This window comes from Nycticebus coucang, chromosome 17, assembly GCF_027406575.1.
Source record: "Nycticebus coucang isolate mNycCou1 chromosome 17, mNycCou1.pri, whole genome shotgun sequence".
Lineage (NCBI taxonomy): Eukaryota > Metazoa > Chordata > Mammalia > Primates > Lorisidae > Nycticebus > Nycticebus coucang.
The window spans coordinates 46,445,338-46,468,280 of NC_069796.1; the positions used below are offsets into that span (position 1 = coordinate 46,445,338).

Genomic DNA, 22,943 nt, shown 5'->3' on the forward strand with positions numbered 1-22,943 from the left:
AAACCATCATAGTGTTTTGGGCCTGGTTCAGTTTAATATCGCACAATCACTTTTTTCTTTTTTCATGAAGACAGAGCAGACTTGCAGCTTCAGAGCATTTGACTGGCAGCAGCATCCACCTAGAAGTTAGTGACATTATTTTGTTCTCATTGCATCTATTTTTATGATTTCCTTCTTGTAAAGACAGATGGGTTTTATATTTACAGAACAGATATCAAGTTTTCTGTTAAGAAAATTCTCAGTCGAAAGATCAATCAGTTTAAAGACAAAGATAAAGTAAGTGTGAGTAGTGCCCAGATACGAAGGTGATTCAAGGCTATGCCAGTAAACACAAAGGTTATAAGTGAAGGCCTAGAGTTTAACAAACACCGATTAAAGCTATCCTCCATCACAAGCTTTGCCAATAGTGATTAAATGTATATAATTGCTTCCTAACATTTATTTTCATGTACATTTGGATTTATTTGTGCATTAAGGGAAGTTCTGTGGGGCACTCCGCCTGTGTGTTATAAATGTTAACAGTGGCAATAAGATCTTTGTTAAGTATTTCAAAAGATGTTGGATGTGAAAGTATTAAATCTGCAAAGCTCTTTATTCATTCGATGTTTACAAAAAGGATTTGCAAATGGAACTAAAACTGCAAGTACCGTCCATTGCCCATTATTTATTTACCTACATGAGTTTTGAACCTGATTTGCCAGATCCCACCTGTGCTCAGAAGGCTAAGAAACACTTCTGTGTATGACCTCTCATTTCAAAGCTCAGGGTTATTACTTATTTATGGACTGTCCGCAAAGATTTTTTCCACTTTCTTCCAGTGCCTTATTGCTTCCTTAACTTTATTGCTTCTGACATTTTGGAACAGATTCTTTCAATCTCAGAAATGTGAGCAATGGTGAGACTTAGCGTGAAGGTGACTTTCATTAAGACACCAGCTATCCAGAGCCAGGTGTGGTGGGTGCCTATAGTCCCAGCTACTCAGGAGGCTGAGGCAGGAGGATCTCTTGAGCCCAGGAGTTGGAGGCTGCATTGAGCTGTGATCCTGACACTGCACTCCAGCCTGGGTGACAGAATGAAAACAGCAACAACAGTCACAACAACAAAATCTTTCTTCCCAAGTTTTTCCTTCCCAAGCTTTTTCTTCTTGGGAAGGGAGCTTAGACTACCTCACCTTGTTTTACATGGCTTTGTCTATGCCAGCATGCCTGATAGGTGCCAAATCTCTATCACAAAGAGTTTGTCAAAGCTGGGTACTTACTTGTCTTTCCCAAATCATTCTTTTGATTCAGAAGGGAGATGCCAAAAATTCTGCTTACCTACTTGTTAGATCTTACGTTTAACCCATTTTGTTTAACTGTAAATCCTTGGTTAACTACCCTTTCTACAGCCCTTTCTGCTTTCTTTTATGTGGCCTAAGGCCACAGTTCCTACCATTTTATTCTTAGTGAAGCTGAGACTTAGGGAGCGTGAACGGTTGTTCCAGTCTGCCTGAGAGACAGCCGCGGTCTGCACCTGCTATCTGGTGCATTATTGACAATGACCCTTTTCACACTCTCAAATTTTTGGTTTGGTCAATGAATTAAGAGGGAGTTTTTCAGTATTAAATTCCCATCCTGAAACTTGAAAAGCTCACCAGTTAATAAGGAAATGTTGTTTGGGGAAGTACTGTATGTAAATGGGGTAGAAGCAAGCAGCCAAACAGAAAGATTGAGAGCCAGGAACAGGGGTCCTCAAACTTTTTAAATAGGGGGCCAGTTCACTGTCCCTCAGGCTGTTGGAGGGCCGGACTATAGTTAAAAAAAAAAGCAAACTATAAACAAATTCCTATGCACACTGCACATATCTTATTTTGAAGTGAAAAATCAAAACGGGAACAAATACAATCACACCACCTAGTGTGGCCCGCGGGCCGTGGTTTGAGGACCCTTGCAACATTGCCCTAGGAATCTCCTTCTGGAGAAAAGAGTTATTTGAAGTTATATACTTTCCGTATATTCAGATTCTGAAAAACTAGGACTCTCAGATATTGCTCACGGGCCGTAATTAACCACTTTTATTTGTTTATTTATTTTGGTTTTTGATTTTTCATTTTTGTTGAGACAGGGTCTCAGCCTGTTGTCCCAGGCTAGAGTAGCCACAGGCAGCAGCTCGAATTCCTGAGCTCAGGCAACCCTCCTGCTTCAAGCCTCCAGGGTAGCAGGAACGACAGGAGTACAAGACTGTGACCGGCTGATTTTACAATTTTTAGTAGAGACAGGGTCTGACCCTTGCTGAGGCTGGTCTCTGAACTTCTGAGCTGAAGGGATCCTACCACGCTGGCCTCCCAGAGTGCAAGGATTATAGACGCAAGGTGCCTTGCCCGGCCAATTAACTACTTTTAAAAGAATAAATTCCTGATAGCCACTCTTTCCCAGCTCAGTAGGTAGAGTTGCTCCTGTGAGAATTGGCTGAACTACAAATCAATGCCTGTCTTTTGGAGCCTCTGCTGATACGTTGTTCCACAGGGAGCTCATATTTAAGGCACTCATTTGTCTTCTCCCTCCACATTTATGATATTTCATCCATGGTGGGCTATCACATGGGACTCTTGCTCGAGGATTTTAGCAACTGTGAAGGGTAACTGTCTAGATCTTTGACATGCCTCCAAGTGAGCCATGTGTTACACCATACTAGATTTTGATTCAACACCATTCAGTTACAAACAAAAACTTTGTTTTCTTGTTATTGATTGATATTCTTTGTAGTCATCAGAAAAGGTTGGCATTTAAAGAAGCTGATTGTACGATGGAAAATTTTCCCATGTGAGTGAATATCCCTTGTACATTGGAATCTGACTTAAAAAAAAGTTTTTGTTTTTTTTTTTTTTTGAGACAGAACCTCGAGCTATCACCTTGACTAGAGTGCTGTGGTGTCACAGCTCACAGCAACCTCCAACGCCTAGGCTTAAGCGATTCTCTTGCCTCAGCCTCCTGAGTAGCTGGGCCTACAGGTGCCCACCAAAATGCCTGGCTATTTTTTGGTTGTAGTTGCCATTGTTTGGCGAGCCCAGGCCAGATTCGAACCCGCCAGCTCTGGTGTATATGGCTGGCGCCTTAGCTGCTTGAGCTACAAGTGCCGAGCCTTAAAAAATGTTTTTAATTTAGAGCATACCTGTTACCCTTTTCCCCCAAAGTCTCATTCACTAGGTTAGAGCCAACATGGCCTTAGGTCTTGGCTGACTCATAAGCAATGCATCTTGATATGTATTTTCATATTCTACCAACTTAAGTGCCTCATCCAATTCTATCAGTTTCATAGTGTCTAAAATTCTGGTTTCGCTTAAATTATTCAAGAAATAAATGCTGCATCTACAGAAACAATATTGTCTGCCTTGCATATCAGAGAAAAATGACAATTATGTCATCATCTATAATTTAGTTTTCTTAATATTATCCCTAGTCACAAGGAACAGAGGCAGAAACACAATCTGAGAGGTGAGGAAGAACTAAGCCTGCTACTTGAACAGCTTCTCCCTTGTAGAGTCTGAAAATGTTCTTAAAAATCAAGGGGATGATATCCTTTTAGAAATATATGTAATGTAGAATATTGTGCCCTATCCCCTGATGATCAAATATATCAAGTTGCAAGTAACAGCTAGGGATATGCTTTTTAACAAGCATCCCAGGAAAATGTGGTACGTGTATTCTAAACACTTGCAAGTAGAGGAGTCTTCTAAAAGTCTTCTAAAAGATTGCTTATGGTGCCCTGGAGTGCCAAGTTCACGTTGGAGACCCTCAGATTAAAGTACAGGCACATGAGAAAAGGTACAAATGATAAGGCTGAATTCGATGGCCCAATAAGATGAATTCAGAATTTTTTATATGCCTCTGCCTCCAGAAGCAGCAGAGATTAAAAAATAGAGGTAAAAACCCTCTCCTAGGCTGTTAAATCAGGACGTTCTGAGCCTTATCCCTGAAAAAGTTGACACTAAGGCAGTGGTTTCCCAACTGGGGGTGACTTTACCACCTGTCTCTGCAGAGGACATTTGGCAATGTCTGGAGACATTTGTGATGATCAGAATTCCAGCCAGTGGCGGTGGTTACAGGTCTCTAGAGGGTAGAGATTCCACTAAACATCCTGCCATGCACAGGACAGCCCCCACCACAAAGCATTGTCAGGCCCAAGGTTTGAGTAGCACTACGGTCAAGAAACTCCGCCCCAAGCCTTGGTCAGGTTATGGAAGAAGCCAGAGAGGTCCCTTATTCCCAGGGCAATTCCTGTGTCCTTCACTCAGCAGGCGACTGAACCCTTCGGTGTGATGCAGCACTCAAATCCATTATCACGGCACAGAAGGGAACCTGGCAGATAGGTCACCACGGTGAGCAGAAACCAAGGATGACAGCATGTGGGCCTGGAATTCAGGCCCAGGGCCTGTGTCTGTGGGTAAAGTTTTCCTTTCATTGCTTAGGTCAAGAGCTCCAGGCTGGAGGGTCCAGGAGTTCCTGGCTTTCAAATAATTCCTCCTCATCCTTCACTAGGAGGTTATGGCCAATCAGAAAGTGGTTGTTTCAGGTGTTTTAGTTCTTTGGTATTGTGATATAGTTTACTAAGTTTCTGGGAGATTCATAAACCCACCAAAGGAACCTAGACTAAATTCTACACTGGATCTTAACCCCAACTCTGCTCCTTCTGAGTCCTATGAAGTTAGCCATAAATGACTCATCTGTAAGCAGGAGTTGTGGTGGGTGCCTGTAGTCCCAGCTACTAGGGAGGCTGAGGCAAGAGGATCACGTTAGCCCAAGAGTCTGAGGTTGCTGTGAGCAGTGATACCATAGCACTCTATTGAGGGTGACATAGTGAGACTCTGTCTCAAAAAGAAAAAAAACTCATCTGTAAAGCAGGAAGTCCCTTACTGGGCTAAAGGAGAAACTTTATGAAACAACATTTTAAAAACCAAATTAATCATACAAATGTAAATAATACTTAAAAGATAAATATCCAACATTCTACTAGTCGGGATGTTCTGCTAAGCCAGATCTTGTTTTAAAGCAGCGATCTCAAACCTTATTGGTCCTAGCAGAATTAGGAGACCTGATCCCAGAGTTTCTGAGTCACTAAGTCTGGGATGGGGCCCAAGAATTTGCATTTGTAACAAGTTCCCAGGAGCTGCTGGTCTGGGAACCAAGTGGCTCTAAAACATCCTCTACCTTCCACTTCCACTTCCACATAAGCTTAGATAATTTTAGGACAGAGCCAACTTAAAAAACCAATGCAGGCTAAAGTAGAGGTTACATGCCCGTCTGCCTAAATCACCTGTGGTTTTGTTGTTCTTTTTAATACAGATGCCTGGCTCTCCACCCAGTCCTTTTGAATTTGGGAGAGTAAACTCCAGACATGTATATTTTGCAGAACTACACAGGAATTTCTGATAATGACAAATATCAACAACTGAACACTTATTTCCTGCCAAATGCTGTACTAAGTCACCCATACTTATTTTGTTCAATCTCCCCCAATGACCTTATGAGAAGACTGCCATTATCATTCCAGCTTTCAAGAGAGGATAAGTCACCTTTTCAAGGTAACATGAGTAGTTATTGGTAGAACTTGGACTTGAAGCCTTGTAGTCAGAGGGTCAGGCTCGTAACCACCAAGTCTCCAGGCTCATGTAGTTTGTGTTAAACCTTGTGAGTTCAATGTGTTGAGTGTAACTCATGGAGAGAATGAAAAAACTGAGACAGTCTGTAGTACAATAGGGTGAGTTTGGAAATCATCTATTGGGCCATTCAGACAAGAATACCTAGATGAGTGCTGTTTTATTTTATTCAAATATCATCATGCAAACAAAAAGAAAATACTTTCTGCACAAAATAAAAACCTAGTGGTGAAGACAAATGAGATTTATTTTTAGCAGCAGCCCGGATGTTCTCTAGGAGCGGGTAGGGAGAATGTGGACTGTGGCCCTGGAGGAAGAATCAGATGACATCCCCTCCAGTTAGGGCCATTTCTCATCAAACCCACAGGCACATGCAAATGGAAATGCCAACACTTCAGCATCCTTTGGAGGCAGGTGACTGTCATGCCAACAGCTAACGTAATAGGCTTGTCTGCCTGAGCTTCTGTCACTGCCTTCGGCTTCCTTCTAGCTGTAAATGCAAATACTCTAGAGCACTTTCTAGAGTGTGTTTCCTGCCAAACATTACTGTTAGATCCTCACTGTATTGCCATGAGCGTTAGAGCTCAGATGACCCTAGGGATTATTCAGTCCGCCTTCTCTTCTTTTCTATAAAGGGCCACTTAGATCCACTTTGGAAAGGGACATAGTCTACTATTTGTTGGGGCAGCGTTCAGGGCAGAACCCAGACCTGGCTCCCAGTCCAGTGCTTCTTAGAGACCCTTTACTAGTTATTTTGTTGGGGGTTGATGGGGACAACCTGAACTCTCAGACAAAATAAAAATTAATCATATTTCAGAAAATGGACTCTTTCTTGGCAAAGAAATATCTGTATCCACACTTATGTCAGTTTTGTAGTAATAATGTTTGCCTCTCTTTTTAAATTTCAGATTACTATGAAGGTACAATTAAGCTACATTCTTAAAAAAATAAATTTTGTAAAAATTCTTGGAAACTTGGTACTTTGAATATCTCTTGGCTGTCTCCCTCATGATACACACAGGTTAAATCAAATTAAAATGTCGCCATTAAACAAAAACTGCTTAAATACAATTCTCAGAGCACAAACTCTTAACCACTAAGGTTCAAACGTTTTGAGGTTGAACTGCAAGTTTATAGTCAGAGATTAATTGTTGCGTCTCATGCCTGGTGGCTGGAAGATTGCTTATTTAAGACCATATTGGTTTTGAGGATGGAATAATTGAGTTTTTATTGCCTGTACCCCCTTGCAACTGGCAGGCACGAATTAACAGACTGAACTCCAGGATGCTTTCGGTTAGAAGCCCGGCTGTGCTCCTGGGCTGACTGGAACTTAACGTTGTCTGTGGTCCTTCTCTCTCCCCAGGGCACGTGCACATCACCGATTTCAACATCGCCGCAGTGCTGCCCAGGGAGATGCACATCACCACCGTGGCTGGCACCAAGCCTTATATGGGTACGGTTGCGTGGTTCCTACCAGCAAAGCTGCTGCTTTTCATTTCTGTAAACACCATTTATTACAGGTTGAGTCATCCATAGGGACTTGAAGCAGAACTGACAAGCTCCTCTCTGCCTTTCTCTGGGGTGTCTTTGGATTCTTCACCAGCAAGAACCTAAGAGGATACTGATAGAGAGGGGCCATTGATCAGATTTTGAAAGCATTCTTTCAGGAGTTAATTAAGACAGTTTCTACTCATTTCCTCACAACACCAAAAAATCAAGTCAGTACTATCTACTGACCGTCTGTGTGTGCTTGGCAGTGTTTCAGATGCCGGTGACCCTGTACGGAGCAGCACAGGTGAGGTCTCCAGCTCAGGGGCTTACATTCTAGGAAAAACAGATAAAAAAAATAGAAACAAATAAAGAAGAAACAATAATAAGCAGGATGGTACTAAAGCACAGAAGCATTATTTTGACCATTATTTACATAATAATATTTATACACATAAGGCTGTGAAGTTTACAAAGTGCCTCCCTGGCTAGGCTTTCCATTTTAGCCTTAGCACCGTAACAATTCTTTGAGTTCTTTTGGAAGGTGAAGAAATTTTGCCTGAGAAAGGTTAAGTGACTTTACATAATCATGCTTATAGTGAGATAAGGAGCTGATTTTCATCCTGATGATTAAGAATTTACTAGGCGGGAGGAGAGCAAGATGGCGGCCGAGTAATAGTTTCCTTGCATCTGGGCACCGTGAGTCTGGGGAGATAGGACTCCAGGCATCTCTGGCTGGTGGGAACTGCCTATCATCACTCCTATGAGGATACAGGGAGTCAGCGAGAGACTTCTGGACCCCAAGAGGAGGACTAAAACAGTGGAAAACCGGCAAGTGGTCGCGTGTGTTCAATCCGTTTAAACCCGCCCACAACTGTAAGTTCAGTAGCAGCGAGACTGCAAACCAGAAAGGCCTTACCTGTGAACTGTTTTGGTGTCTTTGGACTTGGCACTTAGCTGAACTGCACTCAGCTGAACTGAGCGGGAGTGCAGAGAACTTTGGCCGTTGTCTAGGGCCCCAGTCTGAGCCGCTAAGCCAGATGGAGCTAATAGTGTTTGCCTGTGGGCCACAGGGAGCCATTGTGAGCGATCTGCCCCTGCAAGCTCCGCCCTCAGGGTCCCAGAGCTAGAATCGGGTGGGATCAGGTAACCCAGTGACCGAGTAGCCTAAGGGTGGGGTCTGAGCCGCCTTGCAGCCCTAACCCTCACAGGCAGAGTGAGACCGGTTTTGGCACACTGGGTAAGTGGATAGCCACTTCAGCAGTGATTCCAGCGACAAGCACTTTCCTGGGAAAGCTTCTGCTCAGCAAGTTTACAAGTTCAAAGTGCCTTTTAAGTGGGCTGAAGAGAGATTTAGGGTGCCTACCTGCTGGGGTTTGAGAAATCAGCAGCCTCCAGTCGTATCAGAAATGTGATTAACATCTCATACCCCAGAAGACCAAGTGTTGCCCAGACAATATTCAACAACATAGACATACTGCTTTGTTTTTTGTTGTGTTTTGTTTTTTCTGTTTTTTTTTTTTTTTTTTTTTTGGTTTGGTTGTTTTTTTGTTTATTTTGATGTTGTTGATATTGTTTTGTTTTTTAATTTCCACTTTCCAGTACATATCTTTTTTTCTTTCTCAATTTTTCTAGTTTAATTATAATTTCCCATTGCTGCCTTTTTTAATAACTACAACTTCATTTTTGCTAGTGTTTCTACTGCTATTATTTGGTTTTTTCACCTAATTTTATTCCATAAAGATTTCTGTTTGCTTGTTTTGGTTTGATTGATAGCATTTTTGTCTTTCCTCTCTACTTGGTTGAGGTGGGGTACTGTGTCTGATCAGGTTAGCAAAGAGCTGATGACCTCAAGGGACCCATCCAACTGGGCACTCCCAGAAGGTGTTTTTTTTTTTTTTTTTTTTTTGTAGAGACAGAGTCTCACTTTATGGCCCTCGGTAGAGTGCCGTGGCCACACACAGCTCACAACAACCTCCAACTCCTGGGCTTAAGCGATTCTCTTGCCTCAGCCTCCCAAGCAGCTGGGACTACAGGCATCCGCCACAACGCCCGGTTATTTTTTGGTTGCAGTTTGGCCGGGGCTGGGTTTGAACCCGCCACCCTCAGTATATGGGGCTGGCGCCCTACCGACTGAGCCACAGGCACCGCCCAGAAGGTGGTTTTTTTCTAAGGTTGTGTCAAAGTACCCTACTGTACACCTATATTGTTCTGTCTCCCTCTTTCTGTGCCTCTCTTCCTTTTGTCAATATTCCTTTTACCCACCCCCCTCCTTTCTCTATTTTTTTTTTCTTTTCACTCGTTCCTCCTTTCTTTCATCCCTTTCTTGGTCTTCAACCTTCTCACCCTTCTGGTCCTATACCAAAAGGACTCATCTAACCCTTAGTCCACAGGCACGAGAACTTAAAGAGCAAGAGGAAGTGAAAGGAAAATTAGGGCAAGGAAACAGATAAAGAAATCACTCATGAGGAAGAATCAGCAGAAAACTCCAGGCAACATGAAGAACCAGTCCAGAAAAACCCCGCCAAGGGACCATGAGGTAGCTACTGCAGAGGATTCCACCTATAAAGAAATGTCAGGAATGACAGAAGGGGAATTTAGAATACACATGATGAAAACTATGAAAGAAATGATGGAAACAATGAAGGAAACTGCTAATAAAGTGGAAAATAACCAAAAGGAAATCCAAAAACAGAATCAAATAAGAGATGAACAATATGAAAAATATAGAAAGGATATAGCAGAGCTGAATGAACTGAAACAGTCAATTAGGGAACTTAAAGATGCAATGGAAAGTATCAGCAACAGGTTAGACCATGCAGAAGAAAGAATTACAGAGGTAGAAGACAAAGTTCTTGAGATAACTCAGATAGTAAAAGAGGCAGAAAAGAAGAGAGAGAAAGCAGAACGTTCCCTGTCAGAATTATGGGACTTTATGAAGCGTTCCAACATACGAGTTATAGGAATCCCAGACGGGGAAGAAGAATGTTCCAGAGGAATGGAAGCCATACTAGAGAATATTATAAAAGACAATTTCCCAAATATCACCAAAGATTCTGACACATTGCTTTCAGAGGGCTATCGGACCCCAGGTCGCCTCAACTCTAACCGAGCTTCTCCAAGACACATTGTGATGAACCTGTCCAAAGTCAAGACAAAAGAAAAGATTCTGCAAGCTGCCAGGAGTAAGCGCCAGTTGACCTACAGGGGCAAATCCATCAGAGTGACTGCAGACTTCTCTAATGAAAGTTTCCAAGCAAGAAGACAATGGTCATCTACTTTTAATCTACTTAAACAGAACAATTTCCAGCCCAGAATTCTGTACCCTGCTAAGCTAAGCTTAAAAATTGACGGAGAAATCAAATAATTTATGGACATACAAACATTGAGGAAATTCGCCACAACAAGACCAGCTCTACAGGAAATACTTCAACCGGTTCTGCACACTGACCACCACAATGGATCAGCAGCAAAGTAAGAACTCAGAAATTAAAGGACAGAACCTAACCTCCACAGTGATGCAAAAGATAAAACTAAGCAAAGGACTCTCACAAAATAAGATGAATAGAAATACTACCACACTTATCAATTATCTCAATAAATGTTAATGGCTTGAATTCCCCACTGAAGAGACATAGATTGGCTGACTGGATTAAAAAACATAAGCCATCCATTTGCTGTCTGCAAGAAACACACCTGGCTTCAAAAGACAAATTAAAGCTCCGAGTCAAGGGTTGAAAGACAATTTTTCAGGCAAATGGCATTCAGAAGAAAAGAGGAGTTGCAATCTTATTTTAAGATTCATGTGGATTTAAAGCAACTAAAGTCAAAAAAGACAAAGATGGTCACTTTATATTGGTCAAGGGAAAAATACAACAAGAAGACATTTCAATTCTAAATATTTATGCACCCAATTTAAATGCTCCCAGATTCTTGAAACAGACCTTTCTCGGTCTGAGCAATATGATATCTGATAATACCATAATAACAGGGGACTTTAACACTCCTGTTACAGAGCTGGACAGATCCTCTAAACAGAAATTAAACAAAGATATAAGAGATTTAAATGAGACCCTAGAACAACTGTGCTTGATAGACGCATATAGAACACTCCACCCCAAAGATAAAGAATATACATTCTTCTCATCACCCCATGGAACGTTCTCCAAAATTGATCATATCCTGGGACACAAAACAAATATCAACAGAATCAAAAGAATTGAAATTTTATGTTGTATCTTCTCAGACCATAAGGCACTAAAGGTGGAACTCAACTCTAACAAAAACGCTCGACCCCACACAAAGGCATGGAAATTAAACAATCTTCTGTTGAATAACAGATGGGTGCAGGAAGAAATAAAACAGGAAATCATTAACTTCCTTGAGCATAACAACAATGAAGACACAAGCTACCAAAACCTGTGGGATACTGCAAAAGCAGTTTTGAGAGGAAAATTCATCGCTTTAGATGCCTACATTCGAAAAACAGAATGAGAGCGCATCAACAATCTCACAAGAGATCTTATGGAATTGGAAAAAGAAGAACAATCTAAGCCTAAACTCAGTAGAAGAAAAGAAATCTCCAAAATCAAATCAGAGATCAATGAAATTGCAAACAAAAGAATCATTCAGAAAATTAATGAAACAAGGAGTTGGTTTTTTGAAAAAATAAATAAAATAGATAAACCATTGGCCAGACTAATGAGGAATAGAAAAGTAAAATCTCTAGTAACCTCAATCAGAAATGATAAAGGGGAAATAACAACTGATCCCACAGAGATACAAGAGATCATCTCTGAATACTACCAGAAACTCTATGCCCAGAAATTTGACAATGTGAAGGAAATGGATCAATATTTGGAATCACACCCTCTCCCTAGACTTACCCAGGAAGAAATAGAGCTCCTGAACAGACCAATTTCAAGCACTGAGATCAAAGAAACAATAAAAAATCTTCCAACTAAAAAATGCCCTGGTCCAGATGGCTTCACGCCAGAATTCTGTCAAACCTTCACGGAAGAGCTTATTCCTGTACTGCAGAAATTATTCCCAAAAATTGAGGAAGAAGGAATCCTCCCCACCACATTCTATGAAGCAAACATCACCCTGATACCAAAACCAGGAAAAGACGCAAACAAAAAGGAGAATTTCAGACCAATCTCACTCATGAATATAGATACAAAAATTCTCAACAAAATCCCAGCCAATAGATTACAGCTTATCATCAAAAAAGTCATTCATCATGATCAAGTTGGCTTTATCCCAGGGATGGCAAGGCTGGTTTAACATACGCAAGTTCATAAACGTTATCCACCATATTAACAGAGGCAAAAATAAAGATCATATGATCCTGTCAATAGATGCAGAAAAAGCATTTGATAAAATCCAGCATCCTTTTCTAATTAGAACACTGAAGAGTATAGGTATAGGTGGCACATTTCTAAAACTGATTGAAGCTATCTATGACAAACCCACAGCTAGTATTTTACTTAATGGAGTAAAACTGAAAGATTTTCCTCTTAGAACTGGAACCAGACAAGGCTGTCCTCTGTCACCTTTACTATTCAACATAGTGCTGGAAGTTCTAGCCAATACAATTAGGCAAGACAAGGAAATAAAGGGAATCCAAATGGGAGCAGAGGAGGTCAAACTCTCCCTCTTTGCTGACGACATGATCTTATACTTAGAGAACCCCAAAGACTCAACCACAAGACTCCTAGAAGTCATCAAAAAATACAGTAATGTTTCAGGATATAAAATCAATGTCCACAAGTCAGTAGCCTTTGTATACACCAATAACAGTCAAGATGAGAAGCTAATTAAGGACACAACTCCCTTCACCATAGTTTCAAAGAAAATGAAATACCTAGGAATATACCTAACGAAGGAGGTGAAGGACCTCTATAAAGAAAACTATGAAATCCTCAGAGAGGAAATAGCAGAGGATATTAACAAATGGAAGAACATACCATACTCATGGATGGGAAGAATCAACATTGTTAAAATGTCTATACTTCCCAAAGCAATCTACCTATTCAATGCCATTCCTATCAAAACACCAATGTCGTATTTTCAAGATTTGGAGAAAATGATTCTGCGTTTTGTATGGAACCGGAAAAAACCCCGTATAGCTAAGGCAGTTCTTAGTAATAAAAATAAAGCTGGGGGCATTAGCATACCAGATTTTAGTCTGTACTACAAAGCCATAGTGCTCAAGACAGCATGGTACTGGCACAAAAACAGAGACATAGACACTTGGAATCGAATTGAAAACCAAGAAATGAAACTAACATCTTACAACCACCTAATCTTCGATAAACCAAACAAGAACATAACTTGGGGGAAAGACTCCCTATTCAATAAATGGTGTTGGGAGAACTAGATGTCTACATGTAAAAGACTGCAACTGGACCCACACCTTTCCCCACTCACAAAAATTGATTCAAAATGGATAAAGGACTTAAATTTAAGGCATGAAACAATAAAAATCCTCAAAGAAAGCATAGGAAAAACACTGGAAGATATTGGCCTGGGGAAAGACTTCATGAAGAAGACTGCCATGGCAATTGCAACAACAAACAAATGGGACTTCATTAAACTGAAAAACTTCTGTACAGCTAAGGAGACAACAACCAAAGCCAAGAGACAACCTACACAATGGGAAAGGATATTTGCATATTTTCAATCAGACAAAAGCTTGATAACTAGGATCTATAGAGAACTCTAATCCACATGAAAAAAGCCAACAATCCCTTATATAAATGGGCAAGAGACATGAATAGAACCTTCTCTAACGATGACAGACGAATGGCTAACAAACACATGAAAAAATGTTCATCATCTCTTTATATTAGAGAAATGCAATCAAAACAACCCTGAGATATCACCTAACCCCAGTGAGAATGGCCCACATCACAAAATCTCAAAACTGCAGATGCTGGCGTGGTTGTGGAGAGAAGGGAACACTTTTACACTGCTGGTGGGACTGCAAACTAGTATAACCTTTCTGGAAGGAAGTATGGAGAAACCTCAAAGCACTCAAGCTAGACCTCCCATTTGATCCTGCAATCCCATTACTGGGCATCTACCCAGAAGGAAAAAAATCCTTTTATCATAAGGACACTTGTACTAGACTGTTTATTGCAGCTCAATTTACAATCGCCAAAATGTGGAAAGAGCCTAAATGCCCACCAACCCATGAATGGATTAACAAGCTGTGGTATATGTATACCATGGAATACTATTCAGCCATTAAAAAAAATGGAGACTTTACATCCTTCGTATTAACCTGGATGGAAGTGGAAGACATTATTCTTAGTAAAGCATCACAAGAATGGAGAAGCATGAATCCTATGTACTCAATTTTGATATGAGGACAATTAATGACAATTAAGTTTATGGGGGGGAGGAAAAGCAGAAAGAGGGATGGAGGGAGGGTGGTGGGGCCTTGGTGTGTGTCACACTTTATGGGGCAAGACATGATTGCAAGAGGGACTTTACGTAACAATTGCAATCAGTGTAACCTGGCTTATTGTACCCTCAATGAATCCCCAACAATAAAAAATAAAAAAAAAAAAGAAGAATTTACCAGGCAGTTATTAAAGAGTAAGTTTAGATGTGAAATTCTCAGTGGGTCTCATTTCATTGTAACAAATCAACTGCAAATTCTAAGGTCAGTTGTTGGAAACGACTTCTCTGTACGGACACTGTCCATGCCCATATATGGGCATAAAGGGAGAGCTATTGCCCTTTAGGGGGCATAGAGTATTCAGGAAGGGGGATTTTTCTTCCCTTCTCCCTGGTGTTCCTAAGGCAAGTGAGTCATATTTCAGGAGTATGATTTGTTAATTCTTGGGCTGTCTGTGAGAGGAGGTGCCTGCCATTTTATTCTTGGCTGGATGCCTGTTTAGTTGCTGAACTTGTTAACTGGTCTGGAGCTAAAACAGCCTGGTTAGCCATGGGAGGTTGGTAAGTTTAGGGGCTAATCTCCCTGGGGATCCCAGCAGGAGACAGAGGTATGTGGTGCGTGTGCTGGGGAAGGGGGGGTTACCTGGAGCAGCAGTTCTCAACCTGTGGGTCGCGACCCATAGGAACTGTATTAAAGGGCCACAGCATTAGGAAGTTTGAGAACCACTGACCTAGAGGATGTGGTCCAGCTTCACAAGGGTCCCTGCAGTGCCCAGGGGTGTGACCTGGAGGGGAGGGAAGCTCCTGTCAGCATGAGGTCCAGACACACCACCAGTCCCAATAGAGAGCAGCTATTCCTAGTAGCAGAGTCTCAGAGGGTGGAGCCCAGGCATAGGGTGGGTTAAAAATTCTTTAGGTAATTCTTCTGTTCAGCTGGATCAACACCTAAGGAGAGATCACCCTGCAGCAGAGGGAGCACCCGTGTTAGGATCCCTGTGCCTCCATGATCCTCTTTTCATGTCCTAAAACAGTGGTGTCCAGCCTGCGGCCCGGGGGCCGAGTGCTGATTTTGTGAGGATATTTTTGCTTATCTGTGGTGGTAGACGTCATGAAAACTATGCGTGGACCTTTTCTGTTTTTGCTAATCGGCTTTCATTAGTGTTTGTGTTATTTAAAGTATGGCCCAAGACAACTCTTATTCTTCCTATGTGCAGCAGAGAAAAAAAAAAAAAAAAAAGATTGGACACCTCTGTCCTAAAACAAGTAGTGTTTTCCAGGAAAATGCAGAGGGAGGTATGTGAGAACCAGATCAGGCCTCCATCTCCACACCAAGGTGACTAAATCCAGCCTGGTGGCTGGGTGGTGGAGCTTTTGAACTATATATAAGATTAGTTTTAAAATGCACAGGATTGAATTTTAAAGTGTCTAAAGTAAATGTTGTAACAAGCAAACAGGATTAAAATAGACTGCACAATCTTTAGGGAAAACCCCTGTCCACAAAAACAGGTTAGGCACCACACAGTTGCTGGAAGATGATAGAAGACTGAAAACCACCCAGGCTGCTTCTACCCTAATTCGTTAAGGGCTTAAAGCAGGTGGTAATGCTGCTGCTTAAACAGGTGGGCTTAAGTCAGGGGCGGAGTGAATCGTATCAGCTAATTATGGTCCGAGTAAGTCACAGGCAAAACATTTGAACTTGAAAAGGGCAAGAGCAATGACACTTTCTTTTAATATTTCATTTTCTTTCTCCTATACAATGAGAGAGAGAGAGAGAGAGAACCCCTACATGCATAGCCACCTTACTTTCCAACAGGAAGAAATCTTCTATGGGAAATAATGAGCCTTATTTTATGTGAACAACTGCAAATTTCATGGCTTCCAATTACCAGTGGAAGGAATAAATCTCTTTTGTCACTCCTAAAATAATGGACACATATAATTCAGCCTATTTTCTACCTAAAACTCATGGTACTCAAATGATAAAAAGGAGTATCCAAGCCTGCTGCTCTGATGAGTTTACTCCCCAGGTTTCCTGGGTTTCCATATTAAGGGCTATTTTCTTGGAGCCAATTCAGAAAATGTGCATCTGGGTTTCTAGGGCTGGTTTCCATGGTGAAAGGAATACAGAGAGGCCACCTTTTTTCCCCTCTCCCCAGTGATTTTAAATACAATACCTGTATAATGTAACTTTTTGTAAAGTTGGCATTTCTAGTCTTTTCACAAGATAGAGCTTGGAAATTGGAATCTAGGCAAAATTCTATGCACCCGCCACTATCACCTTTATAATTAACAATAACTAACGCAGCAGAACGTCTGTAGTTGACCCCCTCCCTACATTAAACCACCTCCTTAAGACAACCTCATTATCATAGGCTGGACACGTACCACACGTATGTATCAGTACAGTAGGGTTAGTTCCTTATATTGACCAGTTGGTATAGTTGCTTGGGTGGTCAACTTACAGAGATTCTATTGCATATGTAAAAGTACATGTTCACTATGCAAAAATTATAAAATGCTGATAAGCAAAAGGAAAGCAAATTAATCTCTCTGCCAATAGATATTTATGTTTTCCTTCCAGAACTTTTTTCCTAAGTGCAAACATATATATATATATATATATAAATGGATCATGCTAAATACTTGTAATCTAAATTTTCACTTTGTAATGCTATCATAATGATACTGTCACCGTTGTTATTTAACTCTTAACCCCATGAGATAGGTTTTGCTATTATTTTGATTTTATAGATTAAAAAAAGGAACCCAGAGACAAAGAGAAAGGGACGTGATCACAGTCACACAGCAAGTGACTGGAAGAGCACAAAATCAGAAGCCTGGGAACATGCAGAGCCTGGAACATTGATGATGATGTGGCAGGGATGAGAGCACGCCGGCTGACATTTGGGGAGCTCTTCCTACATGTTAAGCACTGCTCTGCGTCCACACATTACATCATTTAAATTAAGAACAATTCTGTGAGACCAGTACTATTGTGATTCCCACTTCAGAGAAGAGAAAATGGAGGGGTTAATCAAATTGTCCAGGGTGAGTAAAGCTAGAGATAGCAATAAGGGACCTGATGCCAGAGCCCTAACTCTAAACAACGGCTGCACTGTGCCTTTGTTCAAGTCCATCAACACACCTCTGCCAAAGTTGAAACCCACTTCTCCCTGGGTCTTAACAACTGACACTCTGCTTACTTTGCCATGCCAGTAAATATAACCATCATTTTAATGGTCATGTGCTATAGAATTAGGGGGCAACACTATCTTTATTTGACCAACATATTGCATAGTGGTGAAGTAAGGGTTTTTAGTGTATCCATCACCCAAATAACGTACATTGGCTCTAATCATCATCTGTCCCTCTCCCAACCCTCCACCCTTCTGAGTAGCCGTTGTCCATCATCCCACACACTGCCCCAGTGTGTGCACATTACTTAGCTCCCGTTTATTAGTGAAAACATGCAGTATTTCTTTCTTTGTCTGAGTTGTTTCATGTAAGATAAAAGCCTCTGGTTTCATCCATGTTGCCGTGAAAGACATGAGTTCATTGTTAATGACTGATCAGTATTTCATTCTGTACGTACACCACGGTGTTTTGTCCAGTCAACCATTGGTTGGACACTTACGTTGATGCCACGTCTTTGCTATTGTGAATAGTGCTGCCATAAACATACGAGTTCAGATGTCTTTGGATATAATGATTTCTCGTCCTTTGCGTGGATACCCAGTAGGGGGATTACTGAATCAAATGGTGGTTCTACTTTTATTTTTTGGAGAAATCTCTGTACTTTTTTCCAGAGAGATTGGACTAATTTACATTCCCACCAACAGTGTATAAGCATTCCCTTCACTTTGCATTCTCAACAACATCTGCTATTTTTGTCCTTTTAAAAATAGCTATTCTGACTGATGTAAGATGGTATCTCATTGTGGTTTTAATTTGCCTTTCTCTGATGATAAGGGATATTGACCTTTTTTTCACATGCTTGTAATAAACAACTACTTACCTAATTCCTGGAAAATTAGATTGTTTCTCATTTTGAAATACCAGTTGAGCATCCCAAATGCAAAAATCCAAAATTTGAAATGCTCCAAAATCCGAAACTTTTTTAAAGTACAAAACGTGACAATTGAGCTTATTGGAGAATTTCAGATTTAGGATTTTCTAATTTGAGATGCTCAACCACTATGATGCAAAGGTTTCAAAATCTGAAAAGATCCAAAATCCAAAACACTCTGGCCCCAAGAATTTTGGATAAGGGATATTCTACCTGTCCATTTAAATTTATAGTAAAAATCCTATTAGGAGAAATATGCTCTCAAACTTAATTACTTCTTTGTGATAAATTTCCATTCAGAAGTAATAATGTATTCCATTCTTGAAATTCATTGAATGTAAATTTTGTGTTCTTACCCCCAAACAATGATAAATATATGAGGTGCTGCATATGTTAATTAGCTCTATTTAGCCATTCCAGAATGTATATATTTTTCAAAACATGGCGTTGTATGTAATAAATGCATACAACTTTTATTTGTCAATTAGCATTAATTAATTTAGGAAAAGAATTTCTGTTGAACAGGCATGCATTTTAATACATGTCCCTCCTAAATGTTCAGATTGATTTCTAGGTGTTCTGAAAATACTCATTTTCCTGCATCTTTACCAGTGTTGTACCATTAATATCTTTATTCTTCCCCAAAAGATAAGTGAAAATCATACTATATTGTGAGATTAAAGCTGTATTCTTTAACTTCTTTTGTTAGTGGACTACCATATTTTTTGCCTATTTTCTACTAGAGAATTAATGCCATACTTTTTCCTATTCCAATATTTCTTATTGATTATATAAAAAATTCTTGCCTTTACACATGTTAGGAATATTAAATCCTCGCGTATAACATTTGTCATAAATTTTTGTTACAAATATGATTTCCCACATTTTAGTTTGCTGTTGTTTTATGGCCTTTTTGACATACAAAAATTTTTTAAAAATATTATCAAACTATTTGTGTTTTTACTTTATGGTGTTTCTACCTTCCATGCTATTCTTAGCAAGATCTTCCTACCTCCAGATTTTAAACATGTTTACTTAAACTTTTTTTCTGTAGTTACAAACATAGTTTATTTATTTGGGAGAAATTATCCATGAGGTTTATTTTTTTATTTCAGATTAATATGAGGGTACAAACTACTAAGTTACAATGTTTGCATTTGTTAGAGAAGATCCCTGTTGCAGCTGTGGCCCACACTCAGGAGATGCGCCATATGCCCTTGTTAAAATTTTTGTTATTGTTAGGTTAAACTTCTTTCTTAACCCAATTGTATGTTAGTTTGTCTGAATGTGTGGTAAGACTCTGACTTTATTTTTGTTTGATTATTAATTATTTTGAGTCTATGTATTATATCAAATAAGACCCTTGCAGGATGACTTGAAAGATGTTCATCATGAACTAAGTAACTTTATGTGCTCACATCTGTATTCTGTGAGTTTCAAATCTTAAGTATTGCAGCTTTATGATGTATGTTAATACACAGGGCGCAAGTCTCTTTTTTTAAAAAAAATTTATTCTTTATTTTTTTCTTGTAGATGAAATTTAGAACCATTTTGTTAAAGCTCCATGAATTATTTCTACTGACTTAAATTTATACATCAATTTTGGAGCTCTTTCTTTCATGTCCTGACCACAATCTAGTTAATATCCAGGTTTTTGTAAATCTGAAAACAAAATGATAGAAATCCACTTAATAGACCTATTAACATGTGGTCAAGCTTATTAGTAATCAGGGGAATGCCAATTTAATCTATAGTGACACACTATTACACAATCACTAGATTGGCAAAAATTAAAGGGTCAATTAATACCAAGGATAGATAAGGATGTTGAACAACTATGATACATTGCTGGTCATAGTATAAATTGACACAAACAGTTTAATAAATAGTTTGTCATTTTCTAATATACATGAAGAGATATATTTTCATCACCAGCAGTTCCCCTGCCAGGAACATATGGTAGAGATATGTGTTCTTCCCGATGTACAGCTATGTCCATAGGAGCATTGTTCGCCATAGTCCCAAACTGAAAATAACCCAAATGGTAATCAACAATGGGACAGGCAGGTAAATTACAGAATACTCAGGTAGTGTTGAAAGAGACTGAACTGCAACCACATGCAGCAATTTACATAAATCTTACGCATGTATCATTAAGAACAGCGGGACACCAAACAACACAAGGAATAGGACTTCCTGTAATAGGACTTAATATAAGGAACAGGATTTAATTTAAATGTAATTCAATAGGATTTGGTAGAATACAAGGATTAGCATTTTTCTTTTGCTCTGTTAGTGTTTTCTTTGTTATGAAACATTGAAATAAGTTAAATAAATTGGCTGATGTCTGGACAGTTCTTGGCCAATTCATCCCCAGTCCCTGGGGTCTATATATAAAATATGCAAAACTAAACTACCACTTAGAAATATATACACAGAGAGTCAGTCTATGCAGAAAATCAAGAAAATTATTAACATGAAATTGAGGATAGTGAATTTTAGGGTTGTGAACAAGACAGGACCCAGCAATGGCGGCAAGATTCTATTTCTTGACCCATGTAATGGTCATACAGACATTTGCTTATAATTATTTGTTTGATTCTTCTGTTTTATTTACTTTTATGAATGTATGTATAGAAATACTTAAAAAAATGATACCAAATAAAATACTCAATGGCTTTTACGATGGACACTTAGTCCCCCCACTGCTCTATTCACACCTCCCAGGAGCAGGGATCATCTTGAAGGGTTTGGGAAAGCCCCTTGGTATCTTTCTGCTTTGGCTCTTCAGTTATTTGAGGACTCAAAGAACTACCTATCTGTTATGTATGTTTTATATGTCAATGTTCTACCAAAATTCCTCAGTGTGTAGCACATTGGGCATATTTGTCAAATGAACGAATACGTATCTCAATGTCTTCATGCCTGAAAATAGAGCAAAGACAAGAGGGGGAGAAAAAACACTCACTCAATAAAGATGGAAAAAAGAAAGTAGAAAGAACACTTAAACTCCAGGGGTAATCCAATATGACAGAATATACAACTTTTATACAGTAACATTTCTTCTGTTAGGCATTTTCTCAGCACAGTGGGTCTTAATATCCCTCAGCGTTCTCTGAAGCTTCTCTAAGTAAGATGTCTGTCACTTATTACCTGGGGACTGTCTGAGATGACTTGCTGTGAGACACTGAGCAGAGGAAGCAGAAATATAGTTCATTCCATCCAGTCTACTGGAGTAGCCATTATATCCTAAATTGCATTGGGAGCTGTGACTTGCAGAAAGCAGGTGGCGACGCATGCAGCAACGAGGCCTACTTAGTCCTGCTATATCACGCTTCTAGAGTCAGGGTCAGTCCTGGCATTAGGATGTCAATGCTCTGCCTCACTAATTGGATGTTGTACTCAGGATTTTACTTAGAAAAGAACTTGGGCTCATGGGGCAGGACAAGCCTGTGTGTGTAGGTTCTGTGTCATACCAGTTTTCCTTGCCCAGAGTCACTGCCTTACTTGGAACCAATGCTGTGTACCTTTTGAGTAGTTCAGTCCCCCATAGTTAGGAATGTTTGCCTCTGAATACCTAATGTTTATGAGCACTTTCTAAGCGCCAGACACCGTGCTGAGATTTTGACAGGACTATCTTAATTTCAAACCCTATAAAGATTGTCCTCTTATTATTCTGATTTTGTCCTGATTCTCAGGCTCTGCCAACTAACTTGCTCATGGTCATTGTAAGTGGGGAGGGCAGAATTTGCACTCAGACAGCACAGTTCCAGAGCTAATGGTCACAACTATTGCTGGCGTAATTGATTTTATTTGTTCATTCATTCAACTAATTTCTGTCCAATGACTCTGAATGCCAGGTTCTGTCCCAGTCACTAAAAAAAAGTAGTGGTGAGAAAGCAGATAAGATAAGTCCCTTGCTTCATGCTCCTTTCTCTTTATTCTAGCGGTCAGGTTTAGGTATGTTCTTAGAAGGGTGTGAGAAAGGTTCATGGTGTGTCAAGGTGCTCAAAGAATGCATAACGGGGTGGGGGGGTCATCTCTGGGGGCTAAATTAACTGCAGCTCTGCCTTCCCTTGGAAGTATTGTGGTTACACGGTACAAATGACTGGCAAGATGTAAAACCTTCTGTCTCCCAGAGCCCACTCCCTGTTTCTTCCTCCCACACCCCCCATAGGTGGCAGCAAATGCTGCCCTGGCTGCCTCCAAGTGACTCCAAGATGGAGAGCCAAGGCAATGTAGGTTGCACCAAATTCTGAGCACTGTTTGCAACTGGAATACAAATTTACCTTCTGAAACACAAACCTTTCAAATGAAGACAAAAAACATCTTCTTAGCCTTCTTGAT

The 22,943-nt window shown here is 40.1% G+C and overlaps 1 protein-coding gene across 3 annotated transcripts in view; it reads left to right on the top strand.

Moving 5' to 3' along the window:
- STK32A (serine/threonine kinase 32A) overlaps window positions 1-22,943 on the top strand; it is a 157,075-nt gene that overhangs the window by 99,598 nt on the left and 34,534 nt on the right. For all 3 annotated transcript variants that reach the window (XM_053566321.1, XM_053566320.1, XM_053566319.1), the window contains exon 7: window positions 6,999-7,088. In XM_053566321.1, coding sequence (XP_053422296.1) covers window positions 6,999-7,088 — 90 coding nt within the window. The remainder of the gene's footprint in view (window positions 1-6,998; window positions 7,089-22,943) is intronic.